The 22,449-nt window shown below is 48.0% G+C and overlaps 1 protein-coding gene and 1 long non-coding RNA gene across 4 annotated transcripts in view; one reads left to right on the top strand and one right to left on the bottom strand.

Annotated features, from left to right (window-relative positions):
- LOC135368157 (hemicentin-1-like) overlaps positions 1-22,449 on the bottom strand; it is a 111,992-nt gene that overhangs the window by 56,326 nt on the left and 33,217 nt on the right. Inside the window, exons 13-24 of the mRNA XM_064601280.1 lie at positions 20,955-21,227; positions 18,591-18,724; positions 17,525-17,678; positions 17,159-17,449; positions 15,397-15,573; positions 15,192-15,305; positions 9,463-9,753; positions 7,621-7,775; positions 7,415-7,538; positions 4,444-4,698; positions 3,257-3,535; positions 1,447-1,755 (exon numbers count right to left, since the gene is read on the bottom strand). Of these exons, the coding sequence (XP_064457350.1) occupies positions 1,447-1,755; positions 3,257-3,535; positions 4,444-4,698; positions 7,415-7,538; positions 7,621-7,775; positions 9,463-9,753; positions 15,192-15,305; positions 15,397-15,573; positions 17,159-17,449; positions 17,525-17,678; positions 18,591-18,724; positions 20,955-21,227 (2,556 nt within the window). The remainder of the gene's footprint in view (positions 1-1,446; positions 1,756-3,256; positions 3,536-4,443; positions 4,699-7,414; positions 7,539-7,620; positions 7,776-9,462; positions 9,754-15,191; positions 15,306-15,396; positions 15,574-17,158; positions 17,450-17,524; positions 17,679-18,590; positions 18,725-20,954; positions 21,228-22,449) is intronic.
- LOC135368158 (uncharacterized) lies at positions 1,542-21,353 on the top strand. Of its 3 annotated transcripts, XR_010414704.1 has the most exons (4): positions 1,551-1,825; positions 8,126-8,216; positions 17,201-17,473; positions 20,801-21,353. It is a non-coding gene; the product is annotated as an uncharacterized LOC135368158 (long non-coding RNA). The 3 variants fall into 3 exon arrangements; XR_010414705.1 differs by lacking the exons at positions 17,201-17,473; positions 20,801-21,353 and adding an exon at positions 12,949-15,125 and having other exon boundaries at positions 1,555-1,825; XR_010414703.1 differs by lacking the exons at positions 17,201-17,473; positions 20,801-21,353 and having other exon boundaries at positions 1,542-1,825; positions 8,126-8,319.

Below are 22,449 nucleotides of genomic sequence, written 5' to 3'. Positions count from 1 at the left end.
AATCCTACCACCGGCTGTGCTGTCTGGGGTTTACCCCTGGCTTTCCCGAAGACTGTCTAGACGAATGCCGGCACAGTTCCCAATGAGGCCGACCCAGGACGCATACTAACACCCCTGTCCCCCACTCCTTCCTGACACTGCCCTCTCTACGTCTGTCACGTGTATACGCCGTTCGTAGCCACAGTTTCGTGCGGCGCTAACACGAAGAAAAAATATGGTCCCTCGTTTGTGACAAGTGTTCCCACTAGTTCGGGATACTTGTCTCCCCCCCCCCCAGCTACTGGGTTTTCTCCCTTTCCTTTTAATTTTATTTCAAGTAACTTCGGCTAAGTGGTCTGGGGTAGCCAAGTCTGACGTTCTCGTGACTTAAATCCCCCCTTTTTGTATTCTTCTTCTTCTTCTTGTTCTGCTATCATATCACATCACATCATCCGCTGGCCATCGTCGTCCCCTCTTCCCTCTGCCCGTTTCGTCGTTCTTTTATGACACGTGATCTCACAGGGTTGCTCGCAAACACAGCAGCTCCGCTGTATTTAGGGAGATACACTTGTCAATTAACACTGTCTACGGCAAAGCATGGCTGCGCGTGGGCAGTCACAGGCTAGCATAGGGGTATCCCTTCGGGAGCGCGCCATGTCGGCATGTGTTGCGATGAAATGACCACCCAAGTACACCATGGCAGTGCAGGCGCGGACACCATGGCACGGACCACGGACACCATGGCAGTGCAGGCACGGAAGCAGGCAGAAAAGCCGATTCACACATTTAGTCAAAGCAAATATCTTACCCGTCTGCGTTCAAAAGGATACAAACGTGCTCTCAGTAAGTCGTCTCCGAGATGTGTTTTCGCACCGTTGTTAGCGTGCAAGCAACAGTTTGAAGCACGCGAGCACACTAGGTGGAGACTCGGAGGCGTCATGAGCCCACGTAAAGCCAATCACAAACGTCTTTCGATTCAGGGGCGGAGTTGACCTGTCCCGAAGCATGGAAACTGAGATAGAAGATAGGGACTACGCACGTACCAATAACCGACCCGCAGTGATAGTTATGCTATTCCAAACTTTTCACGAACGGTAACGTCTACAGGCCTGACACGGCTGTCCTAACTGTCAAAGTAGAAGGCTAACACGGTACAATACCACTCGGAATAGAAAGTCAGCAAACTCAGCCGAGCAGACACTTGACACGACTTGGATTGAATCCTACAGTTGGCAAAACAACTTGGATTGGATTGGATACCAGTCGGAATTGAAGGTTCGTAGCCATATGCAGGCGTCCCAATAGCAATGGGGTAGCGTTCTGCTCAATGAGCGGGAGTCATACCCATATCATCGTATCATGTATTTCTCTCTCTCTCTTTCTCCCTGATTTTTCTACCTCTCCCTTTAGCATTTCGATGCTATTTTTACAACGCATTCTGCATTCAAAAGCTAAAGTATTACTTGCCTACCACTTGTAGATTGTAGGTCAGAGTTGCTGTTCCCGCTTCGTTATTGGCCAAACACACATAACGACCAGAGTGGCTCAGGTCAACAGCATCTATACAGAGGGCGCTGCCATTCCTTGAAATGATGCGTATCCTCGTAGAAGCGTTCTGCTGGGCATGCTTAGTAGACTCCAGAGGGGTGCCGTCTTTTAGCCAGGTTACGTTGGGTGATGGTGTCCCGGATGCGGAGCATTGCAGGAGGGCGGCCTGACCTTCGACGATGGTCACCTCGAGAGTAGATTTTGTGTGGTTCTCGATGGACGGGGGAGCTGGGAAAAGAGGTATTACATATTTGCACATTGCGGGTGTCCACGAGAACTCTCGACGTAATCTGATAAGGTAGGGACATACATTTTCCTTTTCAATTAAACAAACGGCGATATATTCCGGGTCATGTGGACCATATATAGCATTTTTCGGTAAATTCGCTCATGATGCTATCACGGTATCAGTCAGTAATCATCACACCATGGAGAATGACGCGATATTCAGTGATGGGCTCCGATATAATGCGATGTGGCAGTCGATGCTGAATGAAAAAAAATAATAATCAACAGAGCTCTAATCCACCAACAAGTACGAAGGCGCGTACATGTCACAGTACCCGCTAGGGTGCATATACATAATAAAACATGGCCGTATATATATATATATATATATATATATATTTACGTGGTACTCTACTGAAGTGGGAGAGTGAACGTGCATTTTGTGGAGTGTTCGATGTGGGCTTTCAGAATATCACAACCGTTTTAACTGTTTAGGATATCGGCGTAGTTAGCTGACCTTTACGGGAAAGGAAGAAAGCGTATCAACCTTCTGTCTTGCGTACATAAACAGTTCATAAGTCAAACTTAAGGAATACGCACCCGAGAATGGCCGAGATAACCGTCCATCACTCCGAATGACCGCCGCGAGACAGTGCACGCATGAAACAACCCAGTCGCAAACCAGGCTCTGGCCTACGGGTCCCTGTTAAGTCAGGCAGAGGCTGTCTATGCTCTCTCGTATGCGCTCTTTTTCGTGGGGAGCGGAGTTAGTATAACAAGGGCAGACTCTCTTTGATGTATGAATGCAAGATTAGATTAAATTGGGCTCCATAGCACGTAGAACAAATTCAGCCCTTAGAGAAGCCAGATCTTTTTGTTGTTGTTGTTGTTGTTGTTTTTTTTGTTTTTTTTCAATCATGTGAGAGCGAACTCGTGCCTTCTCAGCAGGAAGGAAATGCCTCGTGAGGCAGCAATCTCATGCGACATCCAACATTGTGAACTCGTGCTGAGGGACGGAGGCAAAGAAGACAAGAGAAAAGCCGCAGTCCAGTGTCCCTGTTCTTTAGCGATATGAAGGGAGTTGCTTCAGGACGAGAGCCGCCGATATTTCGAACAGAGACTGTCTTTCTCCTGGGCGCTCAGAAGGAGGACAGTCTCTGTTCGCAATAACGTTGGCTCTCGTCCTGAGGCAACTCCCCTCATATGGATTTCTACCCTTCGTTCTTTAGCGATAGTTCGTTACGATGGGTGTTCACAAACTTGCCTAATTCCTCGCCCTGATGTAGTTTCACCTGAGCGCATCAATTCAGAAAAGAGAAACAGTGGTGTCAGCAGGACAGTTGTCACTTTGCTTTTGATGCAAAGGTCGTATTCAACTAAGAAGTCTTGCCCATGACATGAACAGGCCATACCGGCCATTGGTTCTAGCGCTGCCTATCTTCTTCGGTGGTGGACACTATACCTTCGGTTTCCCTTTCTCTAATTGTTCGTAAGCACGTACCGACAACCGTAAGATTGACTCTTCGTTCCATCAGTCCGGCTTCGTTCTGCGCCGCACAGGTGTACACCCCGGCGTCCTCCAGTCGTACGCCACGAGGAAAGTTCAGGGAATGACCGACGGTCTCAGATCTCTCACTCGTCTCCACCAACCGTTCGTTCCAGTCCTTCCACGTGACAATCGGCGCAGGGATTCCTTGGCTTTCACACGAGAGACGCACGGCGCTGCCGACTGTGGCAGTGACGGCCTCTCTGTAGCCCTCACTACGTAGGCTTGGTGGCACTGTAACGCATAGAGATTCACAATCAGCACACAATAGGGTAACCAAAATGCTAGTGCTATGATAGCATCAGGGCGGTGCTCTTGTGTTCTTCGTTTATAGCGTCCCGATGGCGACCAACCAACACTTACAAAGGCAGAAACCAAGGCGTGCCTTTGCATTTTCCATAGAATAAAATGAATCCTAACAAATCGCCTTTTCTAAACATATTGTGTGGCTTTCTCTAAAACGTTTGATATGTAATCAAAACCTTTTGTCGTCGTTGTTGTTGTAATCGTCAGTTATTTCGGCCGTTTGTGGACGACACGCTCATGCGCTAACGCTCACACATATGAAGAGAGAAGGAGAAGCCGGCAAAATCCGTGCGTTCGTTTTTAAGGCCCCGCTGCAGTTTAGCGAACTTCGATCTATGAAGAATTACGTTCCTAAAAATGGCGTTCGTTTTAGATAGCTGGCTTTGGGAAATACTCGTAACGTTGTAGAGATCGCAGAGCCCGATATATATAGAGCACGCCCGTTCTGGCGGACTAGGTGGCCTTAGAATCAGGCAGGAATGTTAAGTGAGACGAGAAGATTTCAGTAATGTAACTTTGGTACACTCTTAAAAATGAACTTCACCGCATAGCACGCTCTTAGCCAACCATAATCTCGAACGATATCGTTATCTGCCCTGATTTGATGGAAACGGGAGGCGTACGCCTTTTTTGTGACACTTATGCTGTTCATAATTGTCACAGAAAAGGCGTACGCCTCCCGTTTTCGACAAATCAAGTCAGATAACGATATCATTCGAGATGGTGGTTGGCTAGGAGCGTGCAATGAGGTGAAGTTCATTTTTGAGAGCGTAGGATTCTGAAGACAGGAGATTTAGTCCGTAGTGACACTTTAACAATGTCCTACTGCTACTTACCCTGCACTGTGAGTGAGATATTCAACTCAGCAAATCCTGCTGCACTGACAGCCGTGCACTTGTACGTTCCCGCGTCGTGAACGCCAAGTGTATGCAGGACCACCGACCGATTGGTTGAGGCCATTTTGTGGCCATGTCTATACCAGGACACAAGTGGTTCGGGATCTCCCAGGACGGGACAGTCCATAGAAATATTAGCTCCAGTGACTCGCTTAAGTTCCGTTTGTGTCACTGATGTATTGAAAAACGGGGGAACTGAAAGAGAGAGAGAGAGAGCAAAAAAAATTTCGTGTAGCTGTACAACCTTGTTACTCCATGAAGAAATAAAAGTCTGAGGCTGCGCAACACTCTCAAGAAGGGCAACACCAAACCAGCAATGATTTATTCACAAACAGAACCAAAGTTAGATACCCCATGAAAACTCAGACCTGACCACTATTCCCAGGAAAAGGCTCTAAACGGAAAGCTTGTATGCGCTCAGCCGTGAGAAACGGGTTACCACGAATCCACCAGGCTGGATCGCCACGGAATCTGACTATTTAGTGGGCCAAATACATGGATAGGCTGCTTAATGCAGGTTGTTCACAACAGTTGATACCCAGTTCGTTTCCGTTTCGAGTGTCGCATAAGAAGTCCCTATGATAAGCTGATAAGCCAATTTGATTTGGAAAGAGCTTTAGTAACTCGTTATCATAAAATTTAGCACAATTTAAACGCGAATTCTGGACAGCATGAGGTTCGACCGTTTATAGTAAGGCTTTTAGGTGAGAACATCTCATTCCGTTTTCAAGATGCAAAGTGGATTGTGTGTGTGGGGGGGGGGATTGCCTGAACTCTTTCCTTTGTTGCCTGCGCGAAAAATGTTGCGTATTCCATGCCACTAAAGTGTACATGCGTGTACATTAGCCAAGCATTTCAGTGAATTAATGAAAGATTGCGGCAGCACAAACGGTGTTCCGACTGTAATTTAGCGGCTCATATGCCAGAATGTAATAGTAATTGTGAACCGCATTGGAAGGAAACATCTATCGTTTCAGGGGACCCTTTAACACGAACGCGACTGTTAAATTGGTTTCGATTGATGTGGTTGATTACATTATGGGCGCGTTGCCTACACGTCAGAAGACCGAAGAAAGAATAATTATTCCTCTACGTATTGTACTTGGCGAGATACAGGCCATCGAACTCACTCCCTGGCGAAAGCAGACGTCACAGAGCTCAGAGTTGCGTTCATTCCCATTGGGAGCCGTAAGCACGTGATCTTTCGTGCGCTGCCTGATTGGCTGCCCCCCGCATGAGTAGCATCTTTTGTTGCAGTTATCACATATACATACGACCACCTCTCGTTGGGGAAACACGATACACAGCGCACATAAGACAAGACCTCTCCGTATTATTTTTAGTCCGTTCAACTCCAACAAGGGCGAAGTAAAGAAAACTTCGTCCTTGGTGTCTTATGTGCGCTGTGTATCATGCTTCCCTAGTATGTAACCGACTATCCCCCTACCACACTGTACACATCTCTCTCCTAGAATCAGAAGTGATAACCACAGCATCTTGTGCAATGGTTGCCGTTCGTGCTATGTCGTGAAGTTCTGTTTTTAGAGTGTCGAAGCGAGCATTCTTAAACCATAACTTCACCACACGGTAACGGTGGATGCCACCAATTGTACCAAATGATGCCATTGTCACTCCTGGAAAGCGCGAGGCCTACGCCCTTTGTGTGACAATTAACACAACTGCGTTAGTGGCAGCAAAAGGCGCAGACTCCCATTTGTAACTAGGAATAGAAATAGAAAGGAAAAAAATGGAAACGTAGGTCGCCCTTGCGCGACCAGCTGTTCCAGGACTCTTGATATGTGAACACACTAAACGATTTAAAAAATTCTTCCAGCACGTATGTCCTTGAGGTAGTTCGTCGGTGCACGCAGCGCAGGTTGTTGGCGCTGCCTTGGCCAGCTCCCCAGTACCTTCTCAAGACTAAATAGTCGGTTGACAAGTTTAGCGAGTGCGTTCTTCAGTATTCGCCGACTAGAGTCGAAGCGTCGGCACGTGACCAGCATGCGCTCCGTGTTCTCCACAGTTCCACAAGTTGAACAGTTCGGCGATCCAACAACACATATCTTATGAAGGAATGCTGCTGCAAACGGGACGTTGAGTCGCAGACGATGAATCTTACAGCTACTACTTACTAATCTACTTAGAGGGATGGAGGTTGATTGACTAAGAGCGTGTAACGTGCTGGAGTTGTGCCCTAGGAGTGTGAAGCTCTTTCGTTAGAATCATGGAGGTAAGAAACTAAGGAGAGGGCTATAAGATCGGAGGGCCGTGGGACCCCTCTAGCGGTCGCTCCTGGCAATACCACGCCCATCTAGTTGCCCGGTCACGTGATCCCCACATGTTTCGGCGTTATGGCGGTCTGCTCGGAGGATTGGAAGTTTAGCAAACCTCATCTTCAGCAAACGTCTTACGTTCAAGGAGTCCATTCGCACAATACTTTGAAGGTTATGGGTTGTTTCAACATTTGCCGCGTGATAAATCACAACAAAAGTTGAGCAAAACAGAAGAGAAGGCAGGCAATGTCACGATGACGTACGTACGTCTTCTAGCGATTTGTGATCCATTGCTTCCACACTGAGATGATCTATCTTGTGTTTCAACGGGTGTGATAACTTCTAAGATGTTATGAAAGCGGAAACAAGTTATTCGGCCGCAGCTCGTCTCTGTATTCAGGTAAGATACGCCGCGGACATGGAGGACGCCATGTTTTATGACGTCTTGCCGTGACGTTTATGGGTCACGTGTGTGGGCAACTAACCACAATGCCATGCGCGGGTCACAGCACGCTCGCTTGCATTGGGAGAGGCGCTTAGGGCATCTCCTTAGTTTCTTACCTCCATGGTTAGAATGAACCACACCGTTTTGTGGAAAAAAAAAATGGCGTTACCGAGTACGAACCAATACGCCTTACCTAGCACACGAACCGTGTAGTTGACGTAAGCCATGCCGACCTCATTAACAGCTTCGCAGATATAAGTACCAGAATCGGCGAATGTTGCGTTAACTATTCTGAGCTGGTGCGTATCTGGTAGGACCTGCAATTTACGATGCGTATGTTGTTAGTCGGTCCCTCTCCATCAAAGTAACTTTTACGTCATTTAAATTAGGAATACACACCTTCACACGGTCGTCGCCATTTTCGATGGGTTCCCCGTTCTTGGACCACGAGACGACCACTTCACCAGAGCCTTCATAATTACAGTCCAGGGCGAGAGATTCACGCTGTAATACTTGAAGAGTCGTATTTCGCGGAACGGCTATCGACGGGGGAACTATCGACAAAAAAGAAAAAGAGAGAAGGAAATATATTTTATTGACACTCCTCTAGACTGGTTCATTCCCCGAGAGCGTGAGTCATGACGTTGTCCACCTCTGGTGAGGCTGACAACGGCAAGTTCTTTCAGCAATGGCAATACCACCACCACCCCCTTCTCCAATCGTGGATACGGTCTCCCAGCTTGCCAGTATTTATGCAAGTTTGTCGAGGGCACACATATCGCTGTGCAACGCTCAAGTAGCAGTGAAACTGTATTTAGACTGCTTAAGCCCCCCCAAAAGTTCATCAATAGCTCCATCAGAAGCGCTTATGCGAAATGAAGGGCGTTTTGTTTATTCGTTACAGGTTTTCACAAAAAAAAAAAAACTACGGGAGCAGCACAAGTGCCAGCTTCGCAGGCCCATTATTCGGTCAGGCGGACATTCTACAGGAGAAAGTATGTAACACCAAGACCAGATGACATGGTTCGGTGGAATATCGCCCCCTTGCTGTGCAACTCCCCATACATCTTCCTAAAAATAAAGTTGGGTAGAAATCCAGCGAACCGGTAGGGAAATACGAAGGGAGTTGCCTCGGGACGAGAGCCGACGATATTTCGAACAGAGTTTCAAATATTGCGGACAGATATTTCGAAATATCGGCGGCCCTCGTCCTGAGAGGAAGCAGTAAGCAGGACTTCTGTATCTAGATGGCGTTGACTCGACCCACTTGCAATGGGTTTCTGCTACGTCAGGAAATGACGTAGACCTCACTCACTCTCTATTCGCCCTCTCAATGCTTATAAACAGAAGGCACTACCGGAAGTAGTCTATATAGGGTTCCCAGCGTCAGCGGCAGCATGTGGCGCCACGCCCTGTCACTCATTTGAGTTAACCCCTTTCACTATTTGTAAACAGTGGAAGGGTTTAACAGAAATGAGTGACACGGCGGTGCGCCACATGTAGCCGCTGACGCGGGGAACCCTAGACAACTTCAGGTTGTAGACTTCTGTTTGTAAGGAGTGAAAGGGTGTATACATCACTGCGGAAAGAATGGAAGTAATTCTGTAGAAGGCATATAACTCTCATAACTAGAAACCAAGCCAGCGAAGGGGGGCATCTCGACATGGGAGTCGCCATGATCGATACGGTAGGCCTAATAGCGTCTTACGCACGGTGTCTCCTACGAGTTCCGTGTGCCGTTCTTTCACGTCGAAGCACAAGGTTTAAACCGTACAATGCTCATTCCCTACGGAATCCAAGCGTGATGGCAGACAAAGCAAACACACTTAGCACACGGCATGGCACATGGAGCCCAGCGGAAGCGGAAGCGACTTGCATTGGATAGGATACCATTGCGGCGAACGCACCTGGTCCTCACACGTGGAAAGGCCGTGGCAAATCCGGCCGAATCCAAAATATCGATCATGGCGCCTCCCTGACTTGGAGATTGGGAGAGGGTCTTGCCCTCATGCAACTCCTTTGCTCTCCTCCATCACTCTCTCTCTCTCTCCCAGGTTTTTTTCTACTAGACTCTCCTTATGATTTCTATGTGTAGAAGGTATCCAAATCAAAGATATCTCTACGTGCTCCGGAGCAGCTACAATTACTGTTTGCATTATTTCGCCTGTCTGTTATATTTATACGTGTTACCTGGAGTATTGAAATCGATATCGGTTATCAAGCACGAAAGAACCGTCTTACTCATAACGTCCACGATTGTTGTGAACGCGTTCTTCCCGGCAACGTTAGCAGCGATACAGGTGTAGCTTCCAGAGTTTTCGTTCTCCGCGTGAGCAGTTTTCAAGCTCCTCTTGTCCACAGAAAGGATGCTGTTCCCTGGAAGTCCGTGGCCATTCAGGTTGTATCCGTTGTGCTGCCACGTGACGCTCACGGTGTAACGTTCCTGGCTCGTGAGTGGACATTCGATGACGAAATTTTCTCCTCGAATAACTCGGATTACGTTTTCCTTGGTTGCATTGAAGTAGGGCGGTTCTGCAAAAGCACAGAAAGAGCGTCCTTTAGTAGTTTTTCTTTTCTTTTTTTTAAGGTGCCTCTACGGATGGAAAATGTAGAGGCTTGGGTCAAAATCCACTTGGCAAAAGTAACAACAAAAATATAAAACACTGAAGCTTTCCTTTAATGGATACAAGCTTTCACGCAGTGGACTGCATTTCGTCAGGTACCTGACCTGACCTCAGCTACCTCACCAGCCCACTGCATGAAAGGTTGTATCCATTAAAAGAAAGCTTCAGTGTTTTATATTTTGCTGTTACTTGTGCCTCCACGGACTAAGATGATGCTATTTCGTGTCTATATCAACCTTCTTCAGAGACTCACTACGGAAAGATATAGATGCCGTCAGTGACAATTTCGCGTCTTTTCGCGAAGTTTTTCTCTGCCAGTATAGCTGTCGCGACAAGACAGAAATCCACCTTCCGGAAATAATGCTGCCCGACGGATGAATACTGAATACTGGCAATTAGGTAATGGACTTAGTGAGCATCGGTATTGTAGGGTACAGTCTAAAAACAGAACATCACTGCACAGCCCGCTGTGCGCCAATCATTGCCGCGAATGATAGGGTTATCCCTTTTTATTCGAGGAGGGAGGGAGGCGTACGCCTTTTTGTGTCAATTATCATATATCCAAATTGATACAAAGAGGTGTACGCCCCCCTCTCTCTTCGAATCGGAAACGATAACCCTATCACTCGTGGAAAATGGTTGGTGCAGAGCGTGCTATGCGGTGAAGTCCAGTTTTTGAGTGCACTCTTAAAAATGAACTTCACCGCATAGCACGCTCCTAGCCAACCATCATCTCAAATGATATCGTTATCTGCCCTGATTTGTTGAAAACGGGGGGCGTACGCCTTTTTGTGACAACAGCATAAGTGTCACAGAAAAGGCGTACGCCCCCCGTTTTCAACAAATCAGGGCAGATAACGATATCATTTGAGATGATGGTTGGCTAGGAGCGTGCTATGTGGTGAAGTTCATTTTTAAGAGTGTGTAGCCCTCTAAAGGCCAACCATTGTACTGAATGACACCTTTAATTACTGTTGATTTGCTGGAAACGGGAGGCGTATTCTTTTTCATGATACTTATGCAGTTATGTTAAGTACCCCGAAAAGGGGAAAATACCTTCCACAAATCAAAAGTGATAAAGGTGTCATTCCAGTGCAATGGTTGGCGTTCAGAGTGCTATGCGTTCTGTGTTTCGAGTGTAGCACGCTGCGCGCTAACCACTCCCACTTCTAAAAGCCGGCCCGCATGGTGCGTGTTTCTGCGAATACCACGCTGCGTAAAACTCTGCGTGGCCACGCACCGTGAAAAAATACGCCTGTCAAACCGCATGGGACGCAAATCCCGCTGCTGCGTGCACAGTGGGTTTGGCGTATGTGCTTTACGAAGTGTTGGCAACATTCTCTCCTCCTTCAGGCTACACTCCTAAAAATGAACTTCACCGCATAGCACGCTCCTAGCCAACCATCATCTCGAATGATATCGTTATGTGCCTTGATTTGTTGAGAACGGGAGGCGTACGCCTTTTTTGTGACACTTATGCTGTTCATAATTGTCACAAAAAAGGTGTACGCCTCCCGTTTTCAACAAATCAGGCAAGATAACGATATCATTCGAGATTATGGTTTGCTCGGAGCGTGCTATGAGGCGAAGTTCATTTTTAAGAGTGTATATTTCAGGCTGTCAGGGCAGGGCTTCGTAGCCACATTGTCCGTGAGCAAGCACTGTATGGTCTTGTGGAGTGCTCTCGCCGCTGGCTTACGTCTACTCGTCTTTTCCGCCACGTTCAGGGTGAGTGGCAAATCATGTTCTAGTCAGCTCGCTGGCACCGGACTGCACTCTGCAGCGGCTCTCCCGTGTTTGGATTGTTCGCTTGGTATGGTCAGTACGAAAAGCAAACTCTCCTAGAGAGTGTTGTTATCTAGCTTGTAGGACTGTAACGTAAAGTTATTGTCTGTCCAAAGGGGACTACCTCCATAGGTGGCTCTCCTGCTTGGTGACAACACACACTCTCCTCTTTCCTGTTCCGTCCTGAAATGGTTGTTTTTGTATGCGTCCCTTTGTAATTTATTTGCGTTTGCTAAAATCGACCATTACGAGCGAAAGCTGAATTGTACTTGGAGATGTCCTTCTGCAGCTTTTTCGTAAGAGCGGTCATTGTTAAAAAGGAATTCGGATATACAAGACGGGAACCAGAAGTGACTTGCTGCGCCGTGATTGGTTGACGTCTGTGAACTGACTGCTGCGTTAAACATCAAACCTGCTCTGATGCAGTGAATCACGCGCTAGGTAGCTGCGACATATTTCGCAGCGGCATAGCAATTTCTGGCTATCCCGACATATTCGTTTTCGGGTCTTTCCATAAGAAGTGTGGACTCCATGCTCAGTCTGTCACGTATAGGGCAATGTTGCTCCTCAAAAGTCGATTTCCGCGTCTGCTGGCAGTATTTGAACGTGTGGCGGAGGGCGGAGACCGAGAAGGAGCGAGCACGCGGTGGCATCGCCGACTCTCTGGAAAATACGAAACAAGGAACTCACAATAAATCCACGCATGGATTCACAAGAAAGTTTTGCGGGTTCTTTCGAATTCCTAGAAGCGTCCACTGACGGCATTTATACGAGGCTTTTTTAACTCATTTACGGATTCTCAAAAAAAAAACACGAAAGAGAGAGAGAGAGCTATGACAGGATCATATATGTCATTTGTGCGGTTGAGTTATGCACCGTTTTTGAGCCGAGCCCGACCCAGAGAGGAAGAAGAGGCACCATAGAGGAAGCACCAATCTCCCTTAGAGGCTCACGGCCATCATCCCATTGGACGAAGAAGAGGTAGAAGCACACGCCCCGTGTGCTGTAAACAGTTTTCAACGTGCTCCCCGAGTACACTGCGCTGCGCTTTCAATATGGCGGCGTCCACGAGAATACAGTGTATACGAACAGATGGACATCGTCTCGAAAGGTTATGGATGTACTATAGATAACTAATAACTAACTCTTTCATTAGTGGAATTCGGGGAAAAGCGATATAGCAGAATACTCGTTTAAAGCCGTTCCACTTCACCGTTCACTGATGCTTCAGTACTACTAGTTGGGTCGTCTGCTGCATTCTGCATCCCAGAGGATGGAATTGGGCACGGATTGAAACTCCCTCTTATGTCTTCTGCAGAGGCCGAGGCATTCGCAATACTGGCCGCTTTGAGGCACGTCTCATCGTTGGCGCCCAGGGCCTGGACGATCCTGACCGACAGTAAAGTGACTCTCGAGGCGCTGACCTTCTACTCTGCTGCAGTCGTCGCCGACATCTACACCACAACCGTCGCCCTGCACTCCGAATTTGTATTGCTGGGACACGGCGTGGTATTCCAGTAGATTCGGAGTCATGTCGAACTTTCTGGGAATGCTCGTTATGACGCTCTCGCTCGACACACTGAGCACCCAACTGTGCTTCCCCTTACGCTCCGTATGTGCCAGCTGAAAATCAGCCGTTTTATTGCCAACTGCGCGCAGCTCTTTCAGCAAGAAGCCATACCCACAAATGCCTTCCTTAAATCCATTGACCCGCTAATGACACATGCTGTACCTGGCCGCATCGAGGAGTCGTTGCTTCATCGGCATGCGACTGAATGTGGCACGAACTGCACTCCTCCTGTTTATAATGAGCCAACTTCCATCACCCCTTTGCTCCACGTGTCATGTAGAAGCTGACGTGCAACACATACTCCTGGCCTGTCAGCGGTACGAAGGTCACCGGTCCAGTCCAGGGGCGGATCCAGGCCCTGGGTTTGGGGGACGGTTTCATTGTTGAAGCGCGTAGTGGTGGAGGGGAGAGAGGGAAATCCAATGTATAAACTGACGTTTTTTGGGGGGGGCGATCGCCCCCGCCCTCTGGATCCGCCATTGGTCCAGTCTCCGGTGCCGTCTCGCTCATCTAGGCTACCGAGAGCTTTCCCTGGCGGTGCTACTTGGCCCTACTGAGCACACGGAAGTCACGTCTGCGCTGACACGCATCCTTCGGGAAGCGAAACTCTTGGGCACTCTCACACCTCCTACACTCTAAAAAGAGAACTTCACCGCATTGCACGCTCTGCACCATCCTTTGCACAAAATGATAGGGTTATAGCTTCTGATTCGAAACAGAGAGCGGAGCGTACGCCTTTTTGTGTCAATTTGGATACATGATAATTGACACAAAAAGGCGTACGCCTCCCCTGTCTCTTCGAATCAGAGGCGACAACCCTATCGTTCGTAGCAGTGGTTAGCGCAGAGTGTGCTATGCGGTGAAGTTCTGTGTTTGAAGCGTTACTAGCTGCACAACGATTAGTGAAGGAGCTGTCTTTTCCTGTACTTCTTATTAATTTTCTGTGCCTCTGCGGCATCATCTTCCTTTTCGGTTTGCTTTCGGGAGTAGCAAGCCTATATCATGGCTAACCTCTTGCTTATTTTTTGTCAGCACTAGACATATCGCCCCGTTCCGCTTTTAAGTTATCCCGAAACCGCGCCGGTCGCGAACCCATGGTGCAGCGCACTAATATCGCATCAGAGGGTCACGGGTTCTGGAGCGATCACACATGGAGGAAGGAAAGAGAGGAGGAGCTCTATTGCGCCGAGAGGTGAAGCCGAGATTGGGGACCCACTCCAGTGACATGACCACTCGTTTTCATTTGCTGTTTCCGGTTTCTGCTACGTACGTCTCCATGGGGACTGAAAAACATGGTTTTGGAATACTTGGAGAGGTGTGGTGGTAGCTCGCCGACGAGTCCCCAAAGTGGCGTGAGCAAGACGACCTCATTGGAGTGTTCAGGTAACGTGACGCCCTGCGTTGCTCCGAAGAAGCTATAGCTCGTCTCCTATCCTTAGGTAACTGCCACGTCACTTGCCCCAACCTTCTCTCTTCCGTCGAAGGGGGGCGCCTCCTTTTCTTCTTTCCTTCATGGATGGACAGATGACCCAGGTTCATGTTTGATGAGCCTCCGTAGGGGAAGGTGAATGCGTTACCGAGACGTGGTGTTTCTGGTTTCAGCTTGTTTCCATAGCAAAATCCGTTGGGTGGTCATTCACGGAACGCGTTCGTTTCGAAATTTTTCAAAGCTAGAAGACGATAGAGAATGAGGATTGTTCCCATTCTGCTGTCTCGGTTCTGCAAGAAATACCCTAATTAAACAGTTAATTAATACACTTCAGGTAATTAGACTTTCGTGAATTTGCATACTCTCTTCGAGAGGATGTCCGTGTGCGCGGTTTACTCAACTGCGGAAACGACATCTATGATGCCCTCGTAACTTCTTCTACGGAAATTTCCGAAATGATTACAAAAGTAAAATAGAAATAAAATAGAGAAAAATTTACGTAGTGGGACGTGCACTCAATGCATCTTTTAAAAGTGTTGGAATGCACAATCAGCTTTATCACCGATGACGAAGACTCGATAATCCAAACTGTCCGAGCCAATCACGTTTGAAGCCTCGCACGTGAATGAACCAGAATCTGCAGCAGTTGTAGAGTGGATCACTAGCGTTTGCCCTTCTGCAAGATAATGGTGAGATCATGTCAGTGTACCGTTACGAAGGCACTGCAGTGGCACTGTGGATGTTTGTTCGTCATTGCTGAAACGAACCTGAAATAAAGACGTAGCGAGGATTGCCGTACTGCACGCCGTAAATTAATTGTCCCTCCTTGAGCCACTGAACAGATGGGCGAGGAATCCCTCGAACGAGACATTCCAGCGTAACATTTTCGCCTCGCACGACATCGACGTCCCTGTAGTGTCCTGATCTGTGGATAGACGGCGGTACTGCAGCAAGATAACACAAAGTTCAGTGGCTTCATCATCTCATGTGTCGCCATAGGTGCGCCCTGTGCTATCTAGCTCCACGAGCAATCATTCGCCCTTAAACGACAACAGCTAGAGTAAACAAAGTCTGGTCGCTTAAAGGGAGACTCCGGGACAATTCGAAGCTAATTTAATGGCTGCGTCAATAAGTTCGATACATTCTTCCGAAATCAGAAATGAAGTTTGTTTGGCAGTCGGGGACATGTTAGTTGCCAAAAGCGCTGGAAAGATCAAAACGAAACCGAAACTTCTGAATGTTCCCTCTCCTACCTCCTGTGCCCTGCGTGACGTCACCGGTAGTCTCGTGTGGGCCCCTTCTTCATGCCACATGGATGGCCAGTCATCTGCTTCCTCGATGTCGTTCTAAAATATTGGCCAGCGGTAAAAACAAAACCTACAGAAAGCCGTACACGAGGAGTACCGGTGAAGTGAAGCCCAGTGTTGCTGGACTGCTTTTCCCGTGGAGGAGCGCCTAATCACTCAAAGGAAAATATTCCCTCTCTAATTATCTGTGCCAGTTGGGGATAAGAAATTGTATTCCCTTAAATATCATACAGTACGGATTGATATCGCACCGTTACCTCAACACGCTTTCGCTGCGGAGTTTCCGTTTAAGCGACGTTGCGTACTCAGAAAACGTCCACCGGTCACGACCGTGCTTCGGCTGCCGTAGCCATGGAGGCAAGCCGCCATGAGTCACACAGAGCGTGTGTTTGGCTACCGCAGCCGACATCCCAACTATATACATGGCTGCATCTGCACGTGGTCAAGAATCAAGAGCGGACTTCCGTTAGCTAGTTGGCGTTTGCTCAACTCGTGCAATAGAGGATTTTAAAAAGATGCGCGCGCCCCCAAGCACGCGTCGCAAAGCAGCATGGGAACTTTGAGGGATACTGCTCCGTCGTCTGCTTCTGTTATGGGTTACCCACGCTGCTACTGCGCGCACCGGCAATATTGTTCTTCCCGCACCTCTGTCTCATGCCGTATCGTAATGCTTGAAGGCGCTCGAAGTTCCCATGAGCCTTTGCGTGCCACAAGTGGCGCCTGCTTTTTTAAAAGGTTCCCATGAGCCCTTGCGATTCCAATGAAGGCTTCTGAGGGATCTCAGGCGGTTGCTGTTTTGTGGTCTATTTTTGAACCGTGACGTGGGCAAGCTAACGCTTGTCCCATCCTACAGTTGGCGATACAAGGTCTATTCGTTTTGGACCGTTCACACACCATTTCAAACGTCATCTTGGAAAGTGGCCGCGTCCATGGTCATAACGGTAAAACCCGACACACGGAGGAGTAGACACGGCGACACGATCCCGAAACACAGCAATCCTTTAATCATGTCGTCGTGTCTTGTCCCCATGTCCCGGGTTTTCAGGGGCCCAAACGTTCCAAAATGCCGGTTAATCATTCGAAACGTGAGGATGGGACGGGGCCTGTAATTTCTCTCGCCGACCCTGCCTGACTCAAAGGAACTAGTGGAGCGTGAACCTGAACCTGAGGAGGTGGGCGTATGGCCTCCCGTGGATATCAGTGTATGCGTCATGTGACTTACCCAGAACGGTGACATCAAAATGCCTCTCATCCATCCCTACAGTGTTCGTTGCCCGACAGACATAAATCCCGGAGTCTGACACTTGTGCTTGGTTGAGTTCGAGTTCAGACGAGCAGCTACTATTGCCGACGCGCACTAAAGGGCTTGAGGCGGCGACGCGCTGATTTTCTTTGTACCAAGAGAGCAGAGGAGTTGGCAGCCCTGTCGCAGTACAAGACAGCTTCTTACATCCGCCGACTGGTACAGTTACGAGCTCAGCAGGTCCTCCTGAGCCCGAGATCACCGGGCAACCTGAATTGATGGCCGGCGTCACAGGTGAAGTAGTAGTTCTTGTAAGGTGGAAGCCTATAGGTCAGTGATACTTACTTAAGACCTGGAGAAAGTAATCGCGGGACACCACACCGGCGCTGTTTGAAGCGATACAGGTGTAACGACCCGATTGGTTACTGCGTGCCTGTGTGATATACAGAGTTTGATGGTCCTCGAGGAGGTCGACGTGTCCAGGTTCCTCTATTACTTCCTATGTGTGTGGGATGAAGAAATTAATTTCGTTTGCACTTTTCTCTCTTTTTGATGATTTATTATCTTCGTACGCAGACGCTGAAGGAAAATAGGTCGACACGACAAATACACCAGCCGTGTCATCTTGTCTTCTTTCAGCGTCATGCCTACGTATGATCGTAGTAAACTCGCAGGCATCAGTGCTCTCTGCTATCTTTACGCTTCTCAACTTTAAAAAGACTGTGAAATTACTTGTCAAGGGAAGTGAGGATGGTGTATTTTCGGCAGAAGTAGATGGGACTGAACGTCATAGAAGGCAGCAGAGGAACGGCATTACACTCTAAACACTGAGCATCACCACATAGCACGCTCCTAGCCAACCATCATCCCGAGTGACACCGTTCTTTCCCATGATTTCGCGAAAAACGGATGGCGTACGCCATTTGTGTGGCATTAAGCGGTTCATAATTGCCACCACAATGGCGTACGCCCCCCATTTTCATGAAATCGAGCGAGAGAACGTTAATTGTCATTCGAGATCATGGTTGGCTAGGAGCGTGCCATGCGGTGAAGCTCAGTTTTTGAGGCGCCATGAGGTGCCTTGAGACGCAATGGTATAGTACTTAAACGGAGATGTCCTGCCTCAGCGTAATGTGCGCAAAAAGGAACGAAACATTCTGTCGAATGCAGACACAATGTTTCGTGGTACCTTTAAGGTCATAAGGCATCACCCGCATACGTACAGGCAATGATGAAAGGCCCAATAACGCGAGATAATGAGTGTTCAAAATTCCTATATTCAACAAATGAGAAGAAATGTAGTTGGAGATGATGGTTGGCTTGGGGGGGGGGGGGGGGCGTTATAAGGTTCAGAGATGCATATATTGTGGGGATGGTCAGAGGCAGGACAGCAAACGCCAGCGGTACTTACCGCTCCGTCCTTCATCCAAGTTACGTGCGGCGTCGGCCGCCCGTAAATGAAACACTCCATTTGAATGTCTTTTCCGGAAACAACTTGAGGTCTCAGCTTTTCCACGTCCTTCAAGGCTTCTAACTTCGGAGGGACTTTGTAGATGTTGAAAAACAAAACAAAAATCAAAACAATAACTAACACGAGTCGAAATCCACCACCCATCTTGTTATAAAGCGATAGTTTGTTTCCTGCGCTACTTGAAAGAAATTTATGTGGCAGGGGGTTACATGGCTCCAGATAACTCTCACGTAAGGCCGTTGCTTCGGAGTCGGGGGAGAGAGAAAAATGACCGCCGACACGAAGGCGTGAAGCCGCTGCTGCTACCTGGCCTACACTCTTAAAAATGAGCTTTCGCGCATGGCACGCTCCTATACACCATTTTCCAGCCAGCCTGACACCCACACTGTAACCGTTTTCACACCTTTAAAGGTGTAATAATGTGCATGGCGCACGCCCTTTTTGGTGTAATTTTGGTAACATCATAATCGAGTACCGTTTAGCACTAATTTTTTTTGCTCGCATGTTGTCTGTCCTCCAAAAATTCAGTCTTTCAAAGACTCAACATTGTTGAACAGTATTGTACACACTTGCACGTGCTCGATTATCTGTAGCGATGCATATATGCGTTAGATCAAGAAGGTAAAATAAGGAAGTCCAGCTTGATGAAACGTCGTCAAGAAAAATAGTATCGAAAGAATGAAGCACGAAGTCAGAGTAACTATTTAATACGTGAGCTTTCGGGCAGACTCTGCCCGAAAGCTCACGTATTAAATAGTTACTCTGACTTCGTGACTAAAAAAAAGTTACTCTGATTAAAAGTTACTCTGATTAAAAGTTACTCTGACTTCTCTGGCTTCATTCTTTCGATACTGTTTTTCTTGACGACATATATGCATTAGCACGTATCTCCGATATCGAAGACATAATGTAAGCAAGATTTGCACTGACACCTGATCTTTTGTAATGCTTTCTGAATTTTGTAAAATATCGTCCTGGAGGTACAATGTTAGGCAACCAGGTTTAATGTGCATGGCGCACAGTGTGTAACAGCGTTTACAGCGCTTTCGCACCCAACACACTCCAGCAAGGAGGAAAGCGATGCCAGGGAGGAAGCAAACAACACGTGTGCTTTCCGTCTCTCTGGCATGGGCAGTAAACCGTTTTCAACGTGCTCCTCCGGCTAGACGGCGCTGCGCTTTCAATATGGCGGCGTTCACGGGAAAACGGTGTAAAGTCAACCATCATCCGAATGGCATCGCTTTCGCCATTTGTTGAAAACCAGAGCCGTACATTAAAATGGGCCACGAACTCCAGTGGGATAGTTTTGTCCAAAGAGAGAGAGAGAGAGAAAAAAAAGCTCCCGTGGGATAGTGGTTGGAGTGATCGCTTTCCACGCCGCGACTGGGAGGCAATGCTGGTTCGAATCCCTGCATCGCCTATGCTGTCTCGGTGTTTCCCTGGGTTTTCTGGCAGACTTTCGAGCAGGGATTTTCCTACACCCCCTCAGGGGGGGTGTATACCCTCCCTGCATTTTTGCAACACCCCCCCTGAAATTTCTTAGGTGACCCCACCCAGCTCGGCCACCAACACGTGCTCGTAGTGAGTCCGGCGCAGCGAATTACACCCTGTGCTGTCAAACTGTAATCATCCGGAGACAATTGCGCATATCCTGACAGAATGCCGTGCATACCATGCCATGCGGGAAACCCATCTTCCCCACGCCAGGCCTGGTATACTGACGGACGTCCTCTTCCCCGAAGGTTCTTGTGCGGAACGACTTTCAAAAACTCGCGGCCTCGTGCGCTTTCTCCAAGCAACGGGCCTAGCGGAGAGACCACTCCAGTACACCTCTCACCCAGTGTGCTTCCGTCCCATCAGTACCGGTCATCCTGCTTCTACATCACTTTGAAGTCCTCAACTCTCCTTTCTCCCACCTTCTTTTCATTTTTTTTGGCTATAGTCGTGACGATGCCCACTTTAGTGCGGCCAACAACGGCAAGCTACCTCGACCCCCCCCCCCCCTCATTTTTAAGAACGCACATTCAAAGTGTTCTCTAGCTGATGTAAGCGCTGAAATAACATATTTTGAATTTGAATTTTGCGATGCTGACGCTAAATTATACCTTACAATTTTACACAAGGTGACGCGAAAAACTTGGCTAACGCAGGAACTGGACAACCCTTCGCAACCGAAATATATTCGATCTGATATCCATCACGAGCGAACTATCCCATTAACGAAATATAGGATGTGTCAAGAACAACCCGTCCACCAGACCTTCCCGTGATCGGATTGTAATTTTGTAACTGCGAGCAGCCTACCCAGCACGCTGACAAAGAGGGTGTGCTCGTCTGCTCCAGCAATGTTGGCAGCTCTGCATGTATACGCGCCTTCCAGCTCCTCCGTGATGCCGCCGATCTGGAGAACCTGTCCTCTGTCTAACATCCGCACCAGGGAATTGTGTTGCAAGAGTTCCCCCTCTCTGGTCCATTCGACCGAAGGGGGAGGATGACCTCTCACGTGGCAGCTCAATGTTGCTGGATGATGGAGAAGCACCTGGACCGCTGACGTCTCTTTCTGGATGCTTGGAGGGACTAGAAGATGGAGAGATTGCGACATTACCGTATTTTCCGGTGTATAACGCGCACCCCTAAAAGCGGGCCAAATTTGAAAAATGTTCGATGTATATAACGCGCACCGCAATGGTGCTACAAGCTTCTGTGCTGCTACCAGTGTACGCAATAAACCAAAGTGGTGTATCATATTTGCATATGCTATATATTTGAAACATATTTAGACAAATCCGTTAAACTCCGATGTAACAGCGTCGCTGTCATAGTATACTTCAATCTCCTCTCTGCTTTCCTTTTCGCGTCCCTTCTCCATCACGCCATTCTTCTGAAATGAATTCAAGATTATTGACTGCTGAATAGCATCCTTAAGCAGCATCATTAACCTTTTATAAAGTTCAGTGCCCTTTCGCCGGTTTTGTCAACTGACCCTAAGTGATATGGGAGAAAGTCACAGCCCACACTGGAAGAGGCTAGAATTTGTACGTCACTGACCTGAAAAGGAACTCTGCAGGAAAATATTTACGTGTAGAACCTGCACCGTTAGATAACGCGCAGGACCTCTTTAGACAACTTTTTTTTTTACTGTATAACGCGCGCGCGTTATGCACTGGAAAATACGGTACTACGTAGGGTTCTTCGATTTTGGGTCAAACCCGATTTCTCGCGATATTTGCACCTGGAACACACATTCTGAAATTCAAGTACATCCCGTTTTCAACTAGGAACACACGAGGACTTCAAGCTTTGTGTTCCGCAGTAGGACCTCAAACGGGTGAATCATGCTATCAGAGTAGGTACAGGAGGACACTGTGTCCTCCCTTCTATAATCCCGCCCTAGTGGTCCTGCGAAGACGAGTCTTCATAGAGTTTGGACGCACGTTGCAATTCTCCAGGTCATATAGATCAACATTTCCAAGTGCTCCTTGTCTAGTGACCTGTTCCCACTAGTGCGAGTGCCCAGGAGGCCATAAAGCACGACAATGACATGCAGATACGTCACATGCGAGCTTTCGTACACTGATAGAGTTAGCGTGTTGTAATCAGAGGAGAATAAAAATCCTGCGTGGTTTCTGGGTCGTTACCAGAATGGTAGCTTCAGTGAGACCAACTCGGGTTCCACCAGCAAATCCTCAATGGTATATGAAATTCGGAAAGAAACATCCGATTTCCCCACATTTTTTTTGTAGAAACACCAACCGATTTTTACAAGCAGAATTGTAAAAATCTTGAAACCCGAAAACGA

This window comes from Ornithodoros turicata, chromosome 9, assembly GCF_037126465.1.
Source record: "Ornithodoros turicata isolate Travis chromosome 9, ASM3712646v1, whole genome shotgun sequence".
Taxonomy (NCBI): domain Eukaryota; kingdom Metazoa; phylum Arthropoda; class Arachnida; order Ixodida; family Argasidae; genus Ornithodoros; species Ornithodoros turicata.
This window is presented reverse-complemented; position numbering and strand designations above follow the sequence as displayed.